At 35.2% G+C, this 17569-nt stretch overlaps 1 protein-coding gene across 8 annotated transcripts in view; it reads left to right on the top strand.

Annotated features, from left to right (window-relative positions):
• RASGRF2 (Ras protein specific guanine nucleotide releasing factor 2) overlaps nt 1–17028 on the top strand; it is a 320212-nt gene extending 303184 nt beyond the window's left edge. For all 8 annotated transcript variants that reach the window (XM_074202754.1, XM_074202753.1, XM_074202752.1 and 5 more), the window contains 4 exons: nt 4149–4228; nt 6353–6473; nt 8835–8903; nt 12203–17028. In XM_074202754.1, coding sequence (XP_074058855.1) covers nt 4149–4228; nt 6353–6473; nt 8835–8903; nt 12203–12295 — 363 coding nt within the window. In that variant the 3' untranslated portion in view covers nt 12296–17028. The remainder of the gene's footprint in view (nt 1–4148; nt 4229–6352; nt 6474–8834; nt 8904–12202) is intronic.
• The last annotated feature ends 541 nt before the right edge of the window (nt 17029–17569 follow it).

The raw sequence follows: 17569 nt of genomic DNA, 5'->3' as shown, positions 1-17569 counted from the left end.
ATTGCACTGATGGAATGAACAAGTCCATTAAGGTTGATCATCACCCCCATGTTGTTGTTAGGGTGTACAGTATTCTTCTGGTTCTGCTCATCTTGTTCAGCATGAATTCATGCAAGTCTTTCCAGGCTTCTTTGGAATCTTATGAAACTTGCATTGTTTCTTCTTGGAATTCTAATTGATCTTGTCTTTCTTTAAGGCTATTTATAGGGTGTGTGTGTGTGTGTGTGTGTGTGTGTGTGTGTGATTTTTCTCTTTTGGGTTTGTGTCTTGGCCATCTCAAGGCCTCTTAGGTCTTTCAAAAACAAAAACAAAACAATCTCATTCTTCCAGTGGTCAGGGATTGCTTGTCTGTCTGGCAGCTCTGACTGAAGGCTATATCTGTGACCTTGGCCTCTCTAGGAATCTCCTTCAGTACTGGTCTGTCTGGGTAGGGAATGAGGTTTTGATCAACTCTGCACTGTTGGCCTGACTCAGAGGTCTTTTCAGAATCCATGATCCTGGCCCACCTCTCTTCCATTGTTTCTGCCCTAGTCACTTGTCTATTTAGATTGTACTGAAAAGATAACCTACTGAATAGTTTTTCCTATTTTACAATCACTACTAGACCTGTGTTCTTTCCTAGATCATTTTAGAGCAGTTGTGGAGGGAAGTGGGCTACTCTGCCATCTTCGTTAGTCTTCTTTATAAACCAGCACAGTGAAGTAAGAAGAATTCAAGACAGCAGTAATACATCTTACTTTATCCTAAATCCGAGATTGAATTATCCCAAGAGGTAAAAGGGGAAACATCACTCAGTAGAGATAGCCTCAGGTTTTTCTTCTTTAGCTATCTCATAGTTTTTCTAGTCTAACCCTAAAGCCTTATTACTACTTTTTTATAGGTAATTTTCATCTCTTTTTTCTCAGTATTCTTTAAACAACCATCAAACTTTGCCAGTAGAGCAATTCATTTTATTTTTTATTGTAATATTTTATTTTTCCCTAATTACCTGCAAAAACAATTTTTAACATTTGTAGTTTTTTGTTTTAGTTCAAAATTTTATCCCTCTCCCTCTCTGTGATGGTAAGCAATCTGATATATATATATATATATATATATATATATATAATATATATATATATATATATATATATATTATATACATATATACCATAGATGTGCAATCTTGTGTAAAACATTTCCATATTAATCATTTTGTACAAGAAGACAAACCAAAAAGCAAGAAAAAAGTGAAAAATAGTATTTTTCAAACTGTATTCAGACATCAGTTCTTTCTCTCGGCTAACATTTTTGATTGAGTCTTTTGTGTTTATCTTGGAACATTGTATTGCTGAGAATTGCTAAGTCATTCACAGTTCTTTACTATACAATATTGCTATTACTGTTTATAGTGTTCTGGTTCTACTCACTTTACTTTGCAGATTTTTCTGAAATCATCTAAGTTTTTCTGATATCAACCTGTTTATCTTTTCTTACAGAACAATAATGTTCCTATATATCATATATCACAATTTGTTTGGTCACTCCCCTAATGATGGATATCCCCTCATTTTCCAGTTCTTAGCTACAGCAACAAGAGCTGTCATCAATATTTTCATACAAATAAACTTTCAAAAAAAAACTCTTTAGGATACAGACTAGCAATGGCATTGCTAGATCAAAAGGTATACACAGTTTTATAGTGCTTTGAGCAAAGTTCCAGACATTACAATTCATTTTAACAAATATTTGATGAACAATTTTTATGTGAAAGGAACCGTAGGAAAGTTGAAAAAATACATAGAAAATAAAATATATATACATATATATGAACATGTTATAGAATATGTTTGTATATATGTTTATAATATTTTTATATACTTGTTTATTTATATTATATATATATACACACTCATTTTTATTAAAACATGGTTCTAGCCCTCTTGAAGCTTGCCTTTTAGTTGATTTAAACTATGGCTAATATGTAAGTTCATAAAATTGTTGATTCTGAATTGTTTATAAATTCAATCACTAAATATTTAAGCACCTACTAGACATCAGGTTCTGGAAAGAGAAATACAGTGAATGAAACAATCCTATTCACCTGAAGTTTGCATTTTTATAGAAGAGACAGGGGGCAGCTAGGTGGCACAGTGGATAGAGCACTGGCCCTGGAGTCAGGAGTACCTGAGTTCAAATCTAGCGTCAGACACTTAATAATTACCTAGCTGTATGGTCTTGGGCAAGCTACTTAACCCCATTGCCTTGCAAAAAAAAGAAGAGACAACAAAGACTTATATAAATATAGACTAAATTCGAAGAGAATAAATACAAGATCGTTTGAGAAGGAGGAAATGGGATCTGGAAAGGCTTCATGCAGAAGGTGTTGACTGATCTGTGCCTAGGGGGAAGAGGGGGATTCTGTGAAGGCAGAAGAGACTCAAGGATCCTTCAAGTGATAGGGAAGGAGAATCTTGACACAATCAAATCCTATTTGCACTATTACTGTGCAGGTGCCTGAAAAGATAATGAGAAATTGGGCATGAGCCCTGCCCTCCTAATGAGGGAACATTATTGAATATATTGTCTAAAATTTTGAAGGTACTGAAGGCAGGTTTGGTCATTAAATAAAATGAGCAGCAGTTCACTTGAAGGTTTGATACATACCCCTAGAGCTTCCATTGACAGAGACTGGGCTCTGGACCAGTGAGATGCCTATCAGGATTTCCAAATGATACCCATTTGAATATAATGGGTTCACATTAGTTCAAAGAACTTTTATAGTTATTCCTGCAAAATACAGACAAAATATTCCTGCAAAATATAAACCTGTCCTAGATGAGATGCCTTGATAGTGTATAGAAGTCTACAACAGTTACAGTTTGCTGATGAATATAAGTGATCATGGAACAACTGGGTGGCACAGTGGGTAGAGTGTTGGTACTGGGGTCAGGAAGACTCATCTTCCTGAGTTAAAATCTGACCTCAGAAACTTCCTAGCTGGGTGACATTGGTCAAGTCACTTTACCCAGTTTGCCTCAGTTTCCTCATCTGCAGAATGAAGGAAATGAAAAATTATTTCAGGATCTCTGCCAAGATAACCCCAAATGGGGTCAGGAAGAGTCAGACACAACTTAAAACAGCAAACAACAAAAGTGATAACAATTTTGAAATAACTGGGTCTGTATTCAACAACTATGAAAGAGCAACTATGTGTTGGGCACTGTGGTTTCAAAACTAGATACACATATAGGTCTTGCTCTTAAGGAGCTTAGAGGGAGTAAAGAATTACTGTATTTTTATTATTTATTTAATTATTATTTAACATACTGTATTTTCTCAGCTTAACATAGTAGCAAAATAATTAGATTTGCTTGCTATGGCATATTTCAGGATTAGATAAACTCAAATGGTTCATCTTGAAAAGTCTACTGAACTTTGAATCAGAAAACCTGAGTTCAAATTCCAATTCAGATGCTTAATAATTCCATGACTCTAGGCAAGTTGCTTGATATTCCTCTGGGCCTCACTTTCCTCATCTGTAAAAGGTCTTTTGCTTATTATTATTATTATTATTATTATTATTATTATTATTATTATATCAATTTAGTCATATCCAATTATTTGTAACCCTAATTAGGATTTTCTTGGCAGAGATATTAGAGTAATTTTCCAATTCCTTCTCTAGTTCACATGTGAGGAAACTAAGACAAACAGGGTAAAGTGACTTTCCCAGGGTCACTCAGCTAGCAAATATCTAAGGCTGGATTTGAACTCAAGTCTTCCTGACTCTAGGCCTGGCACTCTGTGCTCTATGGTGCCATGGTCCCTTTCATCTCTAAATCCATTACCCTATGACTTCTCAGGCTCTTTATCACTCTGAATCCCATGTTCTCCCTCTCAAGCATTCCAGCTCATCAACAAACCAGATTTCCTATGTTACAATTCCACAGGCCACTCCCTCTCCCCTCTCTCTTTAAGGTTGCTTTTGTCTCCACACAGTGTGAGTAATACCACACTGACTCTTGTTTGAGTGGTTCACAGTACTTCTTGCATACCTGCTTCTTTGAAATAGATGAACTTTCAGTGCTTTCTATTATTTGGCAATTCATGCTCTAAAAATCACTTCTGTAGAAGGATTCATGGGATGTTAATATTTCTCTTTCTAGACAAAAGCTCTTATGGACAAACTTCAGAAGATTGTATCTTCAGAAGGAAGATTTAAAAATCTCCGAGAAACACTCAAAAAGTATGTTTTCTTAATGCAGAAAATTATCCCAGAGTAAAAAAAAACACATCACATATTAAAAATGAGAGAGGAAGCTTTAATTTTATTTTCAAAATGATTGTTAAAAATAATTTTATATGGTTTTCAACTTAAACACTCTAGCTTGGTAGAGTTTATTTTTTAGTTCACAGATTTAAAGTTTCATTGAACTGATCTCAGGTTTCTTTTCATTTTTCCCGCATGTATAATCAGTAAAAAGTATTTTACTAATTAAGTTTGAGGCCAGGTCCTATGCCATGTCCTAAATATTCAAAGACAAAAATTTACCAGTTACTATCTTTTAATACCTTATGTTCTATCTTTGACATATGTGACTATAGACAAAAAATTTAACAAAAATACAAATTAATTATGGGAAGAGGGACATCAGCAACTGGAAGTATTAGGAAAAACAATGCCAAAAGACTCCTCCATGAGTTAAGTTTTAAAAAGAAAGAGTTTGGGGGGGATTGCATTCCACCTTATAGGGGGACAGCCAATGCAAAGATGGAAATGACATATTAAGACTAGAAAGGCATACTTGGGCTAAGTTGGGTTTTTTTTTTAATGGTAGAGGTAATAGGGAGGCACTGGAATTTTTTGAGTAAGAGGGAAACATGGGCAGACTGACCATGTTTTAGGAAAATCATTTTGACAACTATGTAGAAAATTAGATTGATATATGGAAAAATTTGAGGTATTAACCAATTTGATGGTTAATGTAATCAGCCAGACAAGAGGTAATAAGTAGAACCCGAGTCAAGTTGGTGACATTGTTATTTGGTGAGAGATATTGTATAAGTGAAAGCAAAAAAATCTGACAACTGATTGGCTACATGGGGTAAGAGGCTAGGAGACATGGATAATGCCAAGACTGTAATTATAGGTGAGAAGAGGGATGGTAGTGTACTCAACAGAAATAGAGTAGTTTAGAAGAAGGATGGGTTTGGTGGAAAAGGAAATGAATTGTGTAGTGACTTGAGATTGAGTTGAGTGTGAGTTTGAAATGCCTATGAGTTGCCTAATACAAAATAGAGATTCACCTTCTGTTGATCCACTACCTTCTCTGACAGGGCCATTCATTCCCATCTGACTGGAAATAAGTCATAATGACCATAGAGTTATAGAATTATAAAAATTGAAGACACTTTAGAGCCACTAAGTCTAACCCTAGTTAACAAAAGAGAAAATTGAGGATTAGGAAAGTTAAGATTTGGCCAAGTCATAAAATTAGTGACAGAACTCAGGACTATTTGATGACTCTGGAAAGATGTCACAGATAAGAAATGAGAGGCAGTATGGGTGAAGAGCTACTTACTATCCAAGAAGACTTGGTTTGAGTCCTGTGTCTGAGTCCATACATACTGTCTGCATGACCCTGATCAAGTTACCTAGGGCTGTAGGCAATTTTCTAAGACTTAAAATGTAGAGAAGGTGGCAACCTGATTTGTTAGAGGGAGTTAACTCATCTGGGATATATCTCTATTTACCCATTTAAAGAAGAGAAATGATTAATAAAAGAAATGCTATTGTTAGGAGATTGAGCTGGTTTGTCCCTCAAAAAACCATAAAGAAAAAAAATTCTGACCAAAAGTGGGGCAGTAGGTCTCTGCATCTTCTAAAGACTATTTAAATAATAACTAAAAGAGAAACAAATTCACAAGAGGACTGATTTGCTTGTTGAATCCCCTATGGCTGATGATTTTTCTGTAATAAAGTATGGGGTAGAGCTAGTCTTAGAAAAGTTTCAGAGAGTTTCCTTGAATGAAGGTAGCCTGGAGTGGACTGGTCTCAATCAGGAAGAGCTAAGTTCAATCCTGCCTCTGATATTTGCTAGTTATGTGACTTTGGACAAGTCACTTATGGACTCTCTTTACTTTAGTTTTCTCATCTATAAAATGGGCTTGATATCTGTAGTATATAAATTACAGGGTTGTTCTGGGAATTAAATGAAAAAAGTTTGTGGAGTACTTTGCTAACCTTAAAGAAATAGATAAATGTTAGTTATTTATTATCATGGAAAATGCCCAGTTTTATTGACTATAGAATGAAATTGATGTGCTAGATGACTAATAGTGACATGGACCTATCTCCTTTTGCCCTCAGCAATTGTAATCCTCCTGCAGTTCCTTACCTTGGAATGTACCTAACTGACCTGGCTTTTATTGAAGAAGGAACACCAAACTTTACTGAGGAAGGCCTTGTCAATTTTTCAAAAATGAGAATGGTAAGTGACCAACTTTAAGGAAAAAATCACTTGTGATTCCTTTCTAACACTCAGAACTTCTACATGGAGTTCATAATGGTACTGAATAAAAGTTGAAGATGGTAAAAACAGCATTTGCATTTGTTTTCTGAGCTGGTACAAATGGGTATCTTCAGACTGTTTTCTTTAGTGAAGGAAATGTAAAGAATTTGACAGTAAAAAACATAAGCTACCGGTCTGTTATTGTTTATTCATTTCAGTCATGACAAACTCTTCTGTCCCCATTGGGGTTTCTCTTGGCAAAGATACTGGAGTGGCTTGCCATTTCCTTCTCCAATGTGTGGCCATTTTACAACTGAGGAAATTGAAGCAAATAGGGTAAAGAGACTTGCCCAGAGTTACACAGCTACTAAGTGTCTAAATTCAAGAAGATGAGTCTTCCTGGCTGCAGACCCAAGGCTCTATTTGCTATGCCAACTAGCTGCCAATGCCAGTTGTTTAGGGGGTCCAGCATCTGCCATCCTCTCTACTCATGTGCTTTTGCATGTAGATGACTGTGGAGCTTTGTTGTAACTATCAATAGCAGTGGTTCTTTGGAAAGAGCAGATATAGATAGAGAGACTCTATGTATCCTCTTTGTGTATGTGTTTACATGGGTACATAAACATATCTTATGCACATATATGTATTTATGTGTGTATATTTGCACACATACACCATTGGTTTGTCCTAGTAAATTTGACAAGCTTCAAAGACTCTTGTTTAAGCTCCTATCTTTCCTTTGCTTTTTCCAGAATTTTCCAGAATTCTCTTAGATGTTTAGTATCCTAACTTAGAAACATAGACAGGTGCTTATAATATCCAGCTCCTGGAATATTTCCTTTGCTTTTTCATATTTTCCCAAAATTCTCTTAGATGTTTAGTATCCCAACTTAGAAATACAGACAGTGTTTATCAGGTGCTTACGATATCCAAGGCATTATGTCAAGCTCTGGGGATACAAAAAGGAAAAAACAAGACATTCCTTACCCTCAAAGGAAATAATTAAAATAATAATATCTTAATTAATAACATTATAGTATGTACTAGGCACTCTACAAAGGACTTTACAATTATTATCTATCTCATTTTATCCCTCACAACTCTGAGAAGCAGATGTTATTATTATTTACATTTTACAAATGAGGAAACTGAGACAAACTGAGGTTTAGATGACCTGCCCAAAGTCATATAGCTACTAATTGTCTGAGGCTAGTTTGAATTCAAATCTCTCCTGACTCCACTGCTCTATCCACTCAGCTACCTAAAAGTCTCCAACAGTTTAAATTTGAATGGGAAAGATAGCATATAAAAAGGTAACTGTAAAGAAAGGAAAAAGAAAAGGATAGTACTACCACTACACATCCACCCAGAGACAAGGTGGATGACAAGCAGTGAGTTGAGTTGTAAGTGAAGTGGGCACAGGGACCTCTCATGGAATATAGGGAAATGTCCCCTAGCCTCTGATCCTTTCCAGATGTTGTTTTTTATAGTCTTGTCTCTGATCACATCTAATTTGTATATAGACACTAGGTGGTTCAATGGCTAGAGGGTTGGACCTTGAATCTGAACTCAGGTCTGACCTCAGACACTAGCTGTGTGACCCTAGGCAAGTCACTTAATATCTGTTTATCTTAACCCACTGGATTAAGTCCACCAGTCTATTATCTTTGCCAAGAAAACCCTTGGGACAGTATTAGAATGCTGTAGTTCATGGAGTCATAAAGAATTATACATGACTAAACAATTAAAAATTAATGTATAGCCTACATTTCTACCTATTATCTTCCATGAACTAAAAATTATTTCCCATTTCATGTATCTATATAGTGTTCCTGGGTGCCTCTTTTCATCATATTTATGCCAATACCATATAAACCTCTTGTGATGCTTTACAACTTTGGTCTGGGGATCATGCTTCCCATCCTCACTCGGTGCTTGGGAAACAAAAAACAATTAGTTCCTTGATCATAATAACCACTGGAAAAATATAAAATAACAATTACACTAATTCAAAGGAATTCTAATTTGGAGGGGAATATAAAAATGAAAACAAGGAGCATATGAAGAATGATACTCAGAGGCTTCCTTTCCAATCTAGAGCTTGAGTTGGCCAGTTTTCACCTGAGACAGATGTCATGCAATGGTGTAGAAGATATATAGGTCTTTAAAGAAGAAGAAAACATGGGAGGTAGAGAACAGATGGGATGCAGACCACCATCTTGGTAGCTGGAATATTTGACTATTCTGGAAAAGTAGTCATAAACAAAGGGGATTCCCCCCCCCCATCTGTAGAAAGAGTAAAATATAAAGTTCCTTTATTTCCTTTTATTTCTCTGATAGATATCACACATTATCAGGGAAATACGCCAATTCCAGCAGACATTCTACAGGATAGACCATCAACCAAAGGTAATATAGTACTTACAAACATGTGTTATGCTCATCATAGAAACTGTGCTTAAACCTGGGTCACAGCTCAAGAAGACATCGACCTTTGTACCTCATGGTCCCTCTTCCATAAGAGAGTGGCAGATCCCAGAAAATGTTCTATGATGTGATAAAAAGACTGCATTCCACAAAGCAAATACCACATGCTTCTGCATCATAGATGTCACTTTGCAGACCACTGTGTCAGTGCAGTATTTATTCTCAAACACCTGTAGATGAAATGTCATCATACTTGGTCTGTATATGCATTTTTTATTTTAATAGTATTTTATTTTTTTCTAGTTACATTTAAAGAAAATTTTCAACATTTATTTCTGTAAACTTTTGAGTTCCAATTTTTTCTCCCTCCCTTCTCTTTCCCCTCCCCAAGACAGCAAGCAATCTGATTTGATTATACATGCACAATCATGTTAAATATATTTCCATATTAGTCATGTTGTAAAAGAATAATCAAAACAAGAGACAAAAATTACAAGAAAGAAGACACAAAAAAACAAATTCAAAGAGTGAAAATAATGTGCTTTGATCTGCATTCAGACTCTGCAGTTCTTTCTCTGGATGTGGATGGTATTATCCATCACAAGATTTTTAGAATTGTTTTTGATCATTATATTGCTGAGAAGAACTAAGTCTATTATAATTGATCATCATTTATGATTTCTGTTAAGGTATATAATGTTCTGCTCACTTCACTCAGCATCAGTTCTTTTAATTCTTTTCAGGTTTTCCTGAAATTCACCTGCTCATCATTTCTTATAGAAAGATAATAGCCCATTACAGTCTTGTTCATCCATTCCCTGATTGATGGGTATCCCCTCCATTCCAAATTCTTTGCTACCACAAAAAGAATTGTTGTAAATATTTTTGTACACATGAGTCCTTTCCCCGTTTTTACGATCTCTTTTCTTTTTTTGAGAGTATAAGAATTTTTATTCTATTTTACAGGTGAGAAGACAGACCCAATGCAGTTTAGTGACATACAATGATCATAGTCACAAACCATAGTCTAGCTATTACTACAGTGAAATTAAACCCCATCCTTGATATTTATTTCAATTTTTATAATCAGAGAAATTTTCTTTTGAGCAATCAAAATTGCACTGAAATCTTGATATTAAAAATGAAGGCAAAGAAGGACATATTCTTGATCCAAGCTTAAATCAGAGTTCAAGATCACAAGTCATTATGGTATCCACCTTTGGGGGACTGAAAATAGAAAGAGAACCCTATCTATTCTACCTAGTCCCTAGCATTTTGGGAAAGATCTGCCCCTCAACCAAAATGTTTTCAGTGTTCTGTTTATTCTTTGACATAAAACTGATCAAGAAATAATTCTGAAGCAAGTCTTTCCAAATTAAATCAAGGATGACCAGGAAATGAAATTCAGCCTCACAAGTAGTTTTCATATGATGACTAGAACAGTCCCATCCACCCTTCCCCCCTTCAAAAAAAATAGAAAAAGCCATTAAAAAACACAATTTCATTTTGATCAGATATGCTCATTCTAACAAGACTTTAAAAAAAAAATCTATTCCCTTTGACTGAGGTCCAATGGTAATTTTCACTATTAAAATCATGGTGTGACTAATTTACAGGTATCCATTCATTTCTGGATGTATCTTTCGAATGAATGGAACTTCTGTATATGCCACTTAAAGGGATAGTACTTTTAAAAAAACACCCCTTTTAACTTCCTGTTCTATTTATCCAAACATTTCTTTCTCAAGAGGTGGAATGTGTCTAATATTTAAGAACTAAGAGATTCTTGATTCTCTGCTCCTTGTTCTTTTTTAGCACAAGTATCTTCTGGGAAGGATCTTAAAATAGAAAATAAGCTCTTTGGGTCCTGCAGACCAGTATCTTGGGTTATGAGGGAGAAGGAGCCCGAGAGCTAGACTCTGAAATATCTTACTTAGTCACTTCTATCATTAAAATAAGAGACTTTGCTCCAGGCATAGTTTAACTGTGTCTTTGATCTGCTAAAATTTTCATTAGGCTATGGTGACCCCAATGTACTTTGAGGGAAATAATCAGTTTCATTCTTTTCTCTCTCCTTACCTTTCTTCTTCTCCTCTCCTCCCCTTTTTATTTTCCTCTTTCTCCTCTTCCTCTTTTATTTTATTTTAATTTTGTTTTGTGAATTAAGATTACTATCTCTTTTCAAAACAGATCTAGTAGTGGTATTGCTGGATTAAAGGGTATGCACAGTTTTCTTGCCCTTCAGGCAAAGTTTCAAATTGCTCTCCAGAATGGCTGGATCAGTTGATAACTCTATCAGCAATCTGCACATGCATTTTGACCTTTATATATTTGTCCCAAAATGCAGTTGTCCCAGCAAAGTATTTATCCTTCCATTCTCTTTTATATTGTGTAGAAACAAAACTACTTTAGAATTATCTCATAGTGCACCTTGATTGAGTGGTATATAAAAAGTTCCAGAGACATAATTTCTGGGTAACCAATCATTTTATTAATTGTGCTAGCATATAGTTAATAAAAGGATCAGTGGCACTCTCAAATGCCACTCAATGTTCATATGCCATTGGAGAAAATAAACTCTAATTGGTCAACAAGTAATGAGAGAATGAATATTATAAGGAGAGGCAGGCTTATTCTAATGAAGATCTGGGGGACATGACTGATCAATCAGTTTTGATCAGAGACCTATCTATTACTCTCAGGGTAATTTATGCAAAAGAGGGAATTCACTTTACCCAGACATGTCTGAGTAAACCACAACAGGCTGGAATCCATCAGTTCACCTAAATTAAAATTTCTTTACCTTTTGAGAATTTTCCCTTTCAATATCAGTCCTGAAAAAAAAGTTGCCTGAATAAAACCTCCAGGGACTGATTTCTAGATGAGGAAGCAGAAAAGGGGGAAAAAACCCCTTGGTACTAATTGATTATTGGCAAAATTGATTATGATATGAAAGAGAAATAATCATTTTTCCAGATGACATATAACTGGTTACCTTCCAAATTTGCACCAAAAGGAATAACACATAGATTAAAGGATTTTTACTGGGAAAGACTCAAATACAGACAAAAGAAGATCTCAAGGGACTTTCATTCTAAAAAGGGAAGACAGCATATTAAGGAGAGCTAGAAAAGTAGGGGAAGGAAAAGGATCATACTTATCAAAGGCTAAGGTGCTGCTAAGGTCAACTTCAGGAAGAGATTAAATTCTGATAGAAAGGACTAGACTTTGAAAAAAAATCTTTGAGTAAATGCATTCTGGGTTTCCCTTCCTTACTACAGGTCACTCAATACTTGCTGGACAAAACTCTCATCATAGATGAGGATACGCTATATGAGCTGTCACTAAAGATTGAACCTCGACTCCCTGCTTGAAGAACCAGCTTTGCCCCTGAATCAACAGAGAGCATCCATGTGAAGAGACCAGACTGTGCCTGCCATGCCTGCACAATGGGTGGGGAAGGGATGAGATTTCAAGCTCCATTCTCCTCAGAGGCTCCCAGAAATTCTGTCTCAAGCCAGGAGAACGGAGCTATCTAGGGTGCAAGACCAATGCTTCAGACTCAGGCAGGGGTTGGCGAAGTTCTTACTTTGCAAAGTTAGAACAGTATTTGCCTCTTAAAGGAAGGCCCGAATAGAGAAAGGTCTTCATCCTACTGAGTGGCAGTTGCTAATTTCATGGGGTTAACCAAGGAGGCAAATCTGACTCTACCATGTTCCATTAGGGGCATGTGGGCAGAGAGAGAGAGAGAGAGAGGAAGAAATAGAGAGAGAGATGTTTCTCTGGCATGTTATTTAACAGAGAACATCTACCAACCCAACTTTAGGATATATAGACTTTCATTACATTCACTTTCAAATCAGTAAGAATTCCACAGAAAAATGTAGTCATCTTGGATGGGAGCTGCCCAGCCCCTAAACCATTTCCGTTTTATAGCATGTGCACTGTTTCAAATGTATGGATCAATATTTATCTTTACGTAATCTAATGTTCTGAATTCATCTTTTTGGTCTTTAGGCAACTGGTGGGGATAGGGAGCATAGGGGACAAAAGATGAAATAAACTTGACTTTATAGATAAATTGTCCTTAGACACAGACTGCTTCTAGTACACGTCTGAAGCCCATTACATTTCTCTGGGATCCACTCTCTCTTTATTAAAGTGGCCAGGACCCAGATAGTTAAATGATGGGACCATCCTGAGTCCTAATTATCTGTTTGACTTCTCCAGAATCAGATGCTCTGGATGCTGGCTGATTTTACTGTCAGCTCAGATACTTGCTTTTAACTACTGTCACCCTGAGATCTCTTCCTTTCTTCCTTCCCTCCCAGAACCCCCTTGGGGAAGCTGCTAATCAAGCCTAAAAGGCAATAAGTTCCTACAATGAAGACTGCAGGAATAATGAGTTAAAACTTTTAAGTGCAAATATTTGCTTTAAAAACCATTGTCTATGCTCAATATTGACTCTGCTTGTTTTCTGTATTTCTATCCTGATAATGTGGAATTGTGTTCTAGTAAGGATGCTTTTTGTTTTTAAAGGCAAGTAAATCCTGGATTATAAGCTTCTATGACCAGAAAAGGTTTTCTGAGTAATATTTTTAAAGACCTGTGTCTTGCATGATGGCAAGTGGAATCCCCTCTGAGCATGCCACACTTCTCATCTTCTTCCTGGGTTTGGTCTATATTAGCTGCAGGAGAAACAGGTCCCACCAGGTATCCTTATTGCCCATAGGGAAACCGATTAGGTTAAAGCTAAGTTTACCTTTTCCAAAACTATCAGCTAGTGAAGAAGTAGCGCTTTGTTATTGTTTACCTCCCTTCTTTTCTTAGGAGACAGCTGTTGTATTTAATTACAAAAGAAAGGGAAAGAGAGAAAGATATTGTTACCCTAGCCTTTTGCATCTGATGTTATCTCTAAGAGTGGTGAAGCTTATTAATGCTGACAATGAAGAATTGATCTTTCAGGCTTGATTTTTTCCTCTTTATTTACACTTTAATTATGTTGCTAGAACTAACAGCTGTCCAATAAATTCCACTCACAGTCTCCTAAGACGGGTGAAGGGCTAACATTTGAGTATGCACCTTTTGTGGCAGTGAATATCATCATGTTTTCTGTACCTTAAGGGCCATCTCTGTAAATAACTACATAACAAAACATCAAATAACTACTAGCAACTCAATTTTAAAATCTTTGAAGACCTTTCCAAAAGCATCTTCAGTAGTTCTGAATTAACTAGCACGATAACATTATACCTGAGAAGGGTCAATTTAGAGATGTTCTATATTTCTTTTAAGAAAAAAATTGCTTGTCCTTTATAGTATGAAATAAGAGGCTAATGCATCCTGATGCATGATAAGAAGCATGGATTCTTTGGAACACAATAATATGCACCTGTATAGTTCATTTATCAATTTTGCATAATACTGAATTTGAAATTAACAATTGCCTACTGCATATAAATACTACAAAGTCTGTAGTTAAGAAGAAAAAAATAGATTGCCCTTTTTTGGCTCAAAACCTATTTCTGCTTGTGGAAAAAAAGAAAAGAATGGAATTCAGTATATTATAATATGAAATGAGAAACTGGCATATAATCAAGTTACTAGCTAAATAATGATGGAATAGGAGGCTAGGCTGTAAGCTGTCAGTTATGCCATTTAGTGCTAGAGAACCTCCAGCAATGACTGTGTGTACCTCTCACAATTTTCTCCTGATTTCACATCAACATCTGAAGTGCAAATTTGACACATTTTATTACTATTCCAAATGAATTCCTGTCCATCCACCCCCTTTAGAATCACATTGAATCTAGAATATTGAGAAAAACAGGAACCAAGAGTCTCTTAAGTGGTCATTCCTATTCTTCCCATCTGGAAAATGCAGTGATTCTATAGCTACTTTGAAAAAAGCTTTCTTTGTAGCTTTCAATGCATCTGCACAAGCCAAACTGGTGCCATTACTAACCACATTCCTCCTCCATGTTTGACTCAAGTCTGCTAGCCCAGGTATTCTTAACAACCTTTTCTTGGTTCATGAATCACTATGACAGTCTGGTGAAACCAATAGATCCCTTCAGAATCATGTTTTTAAGTGCATATATGTGTATATTTATATATAATACAAAAACATATTGAAATAGATATAAAAATTTGTTTTTAAAGTTCACACAGAGAAAATTAGGAATTCCTGCTCTAGTAGAAGCAGTAAAAGCTGTGTGAGGGAATAAATGGGGTATGTCATACTTATGTAGTCATCCATCTTTAGCTATGTACCCCACAACTGAACAAGAATACTATACAGATAAGTTCCTGAAGATTTTCTTATCCATTTTCAAGCCAACTGAAACAGGGGACATGTATAAAAGGAGCTTCATTACATGACCACACTAGCACCATCTTGTTGTGTCCTTGTCTCATTCCCTTGGCATATCCAAAATGTTGTAGGTCATAGATATATTTACCCTTATTCCTTTTAAACTCTTCTTGTTCCTCTGGATGGTCAATACCATCAGAATGTGGGACCACTTTTGGCTTCTGAGTATATGAACTGTAACTTCATTTCCAAATAGAACTCATAAGAAAAATGTAAAAATATTTTTAACTTAATCAGAAATGCCTATATAAGAAAAATATATACCAAATAGACAGAAATCAAACCCTAGTCTGTTTCCATCTAATTACCCACAATTTCCATGAAATTATCTTGGAATTTTTAGTAAATACCTTTGGATATAAATTGTTGTTAAAAGGAAAACTAAATCCTTCTATTTTGAATAATTTGCAATAGGCAAAATATTCTCTAGTTTTGATTTTGTATGAAGAATGAGCTTATCTCCTTTTCACATAAAGCTGTCACAAGATTACAGAAGATAAAATCTTGACTGGATAAGATTTTAGAAATTTTCAAAATTCTAAAGAGTAATTTCTTCTACTTTATGATAGATTTCATTTCTAAATTGATCAAAGTAATGTTTTCTCTTTACAAATTAAAGATTTTATTTGATTTTTGTCTAGCATAAAGTGACCTACAATCCTCAAGTAAATCTATTCAATGATTGTAAAGTTCATCAAATGTGAATATATATACAATGCATACAATGTGCATACATGTTTGTCCACATATAGGTGTATATGCATATATATATGAATATATATGTATGTATATATACATATCCTATTGTCAGTAATCCAGTAATTTTTGCAACACTATCAAAATGGATTACAAGGATGAAGGTCTGTTATAACAAAGCAGAAAAAGCCTAACTAATGTCTGTAATGGGTAAAAGCAATTAGCAAAGTCATGAATTATTCTTCTGTTTAGCTTTAAACAGGAAAATCACTCACTAGTTATATAATAATTGTTTAGATGGTAAATGTTACCATATAAAATTATTCAGTGTTGACAGAGGTTTTTAAAAGAATAGAAATCTGTTATAGCTAAAGAGAAAAATCCTGATTGATATCTGTAATAGGGAGGAACAATTAATCATGAATTATCCTTCCTTCTAGACAAATTACTAAAGTGACAGTTGATGCTATAAATGTGAATATTAGCATAGGAACATAGTGGTTGAACCTCTTGTCCTGATATGAAAAAACACAATTTCAAATAATCTTCATTCAAAAATCAATCACAGTTTCACTTATTAAAGGTCATCAAAGGCCTATAACCAAAGCAGAGTGAAACTGAATAAGAAACCAATTAATTTGTTTTTTTAATTTAACCAGATGGATCATTTATGAATGTTCTTTGTCCTTTTTGTCACCATTGTGGTATGAAATAGCTATCCTCTCTCAAATTAGGAATTTGTCATATTTAATCCTCTCAAGGAAAAATTAGTTATATTGAACTTTTATGTATACATTTGCATTTGATCGTTATCTCACCCTCCCTTTTTACAATAGATTTGAATGTGTAGTCCTTTAGATGAAAAAGAAATTCTGTGTTTCTTGCAAAGCACACTTAATATCCAGTCATGTTGTCTCCTCTGATATCTGATATGTATTTGATATTTTGACAGAAAGTTTTTGCTTCATGTCCTAAGGCTTATTGACTTATGGGGTACAGACAGTGCCTGTATGCAAATTAAATACCTTTTTTCAAATTATAAGCCTTCTTTGTGTGTTCATTTCATTTTTCTCCCTCTTGCCCTGTTAAATTCCTATTCATCCTTTAAAATTCCATGCTGCCTCCTTCAAGTAACCTGATTCTCCTCACCACTGGCAATGATCTTTCCCTCTGATTTCAGAGAATACTTGGTTTTGTACTTTTTGAGTGTGTTCATCATACAATATTGTAAACTGTAGTTATCTGTTTGTATTGCATCCCCTGTCAGTCTGTATACCCCTTGAGGGATAAGGACTGAATCTTCTCTAAACTTTGTATATCTCTTGATGACATCTAGAATGATACTCTTCCTGCTGTAGGCCCTTAAAATTTCAGCAAAACCTCCTCCTATAATTACACATGATTTCATTGTTAACATAACTCCAAGCCCTCAATTCAGAAAAGAAATCAGTAGTGTATTATTATCAACTGTTGCATGAAAAATTCCTTGTTTATTAAGTCAAGGTTGTGTGCTCTGTGATACATGCCCATGGACTGTGGCTGTGACCATTTAGCCCTTCCCTCCTAGGACTAAATTTGT

The sequence above is a fragment of the Macrotis lagotis genome, chromosome X (assembly GCF_037893015.1).
Source record: "Macrotis lagotis isolate mMagLag1 chromosome X, bilby.v1.9.chrom.fasta, whole genome shotgun sequence".
In the NCBI taxonomy this organism is placed as follows: Eukaryota; Metazoa; Chordata; class Mammalia; order Peramelemorphia; family Peramelidae; genus Macrotis; species Macrotis lagotis.
The sequence above is the reverse complement of the archived record's forward strand: the minus strand, read 5'-3'. Positions and strand labels throughout refer to the sequence as shown.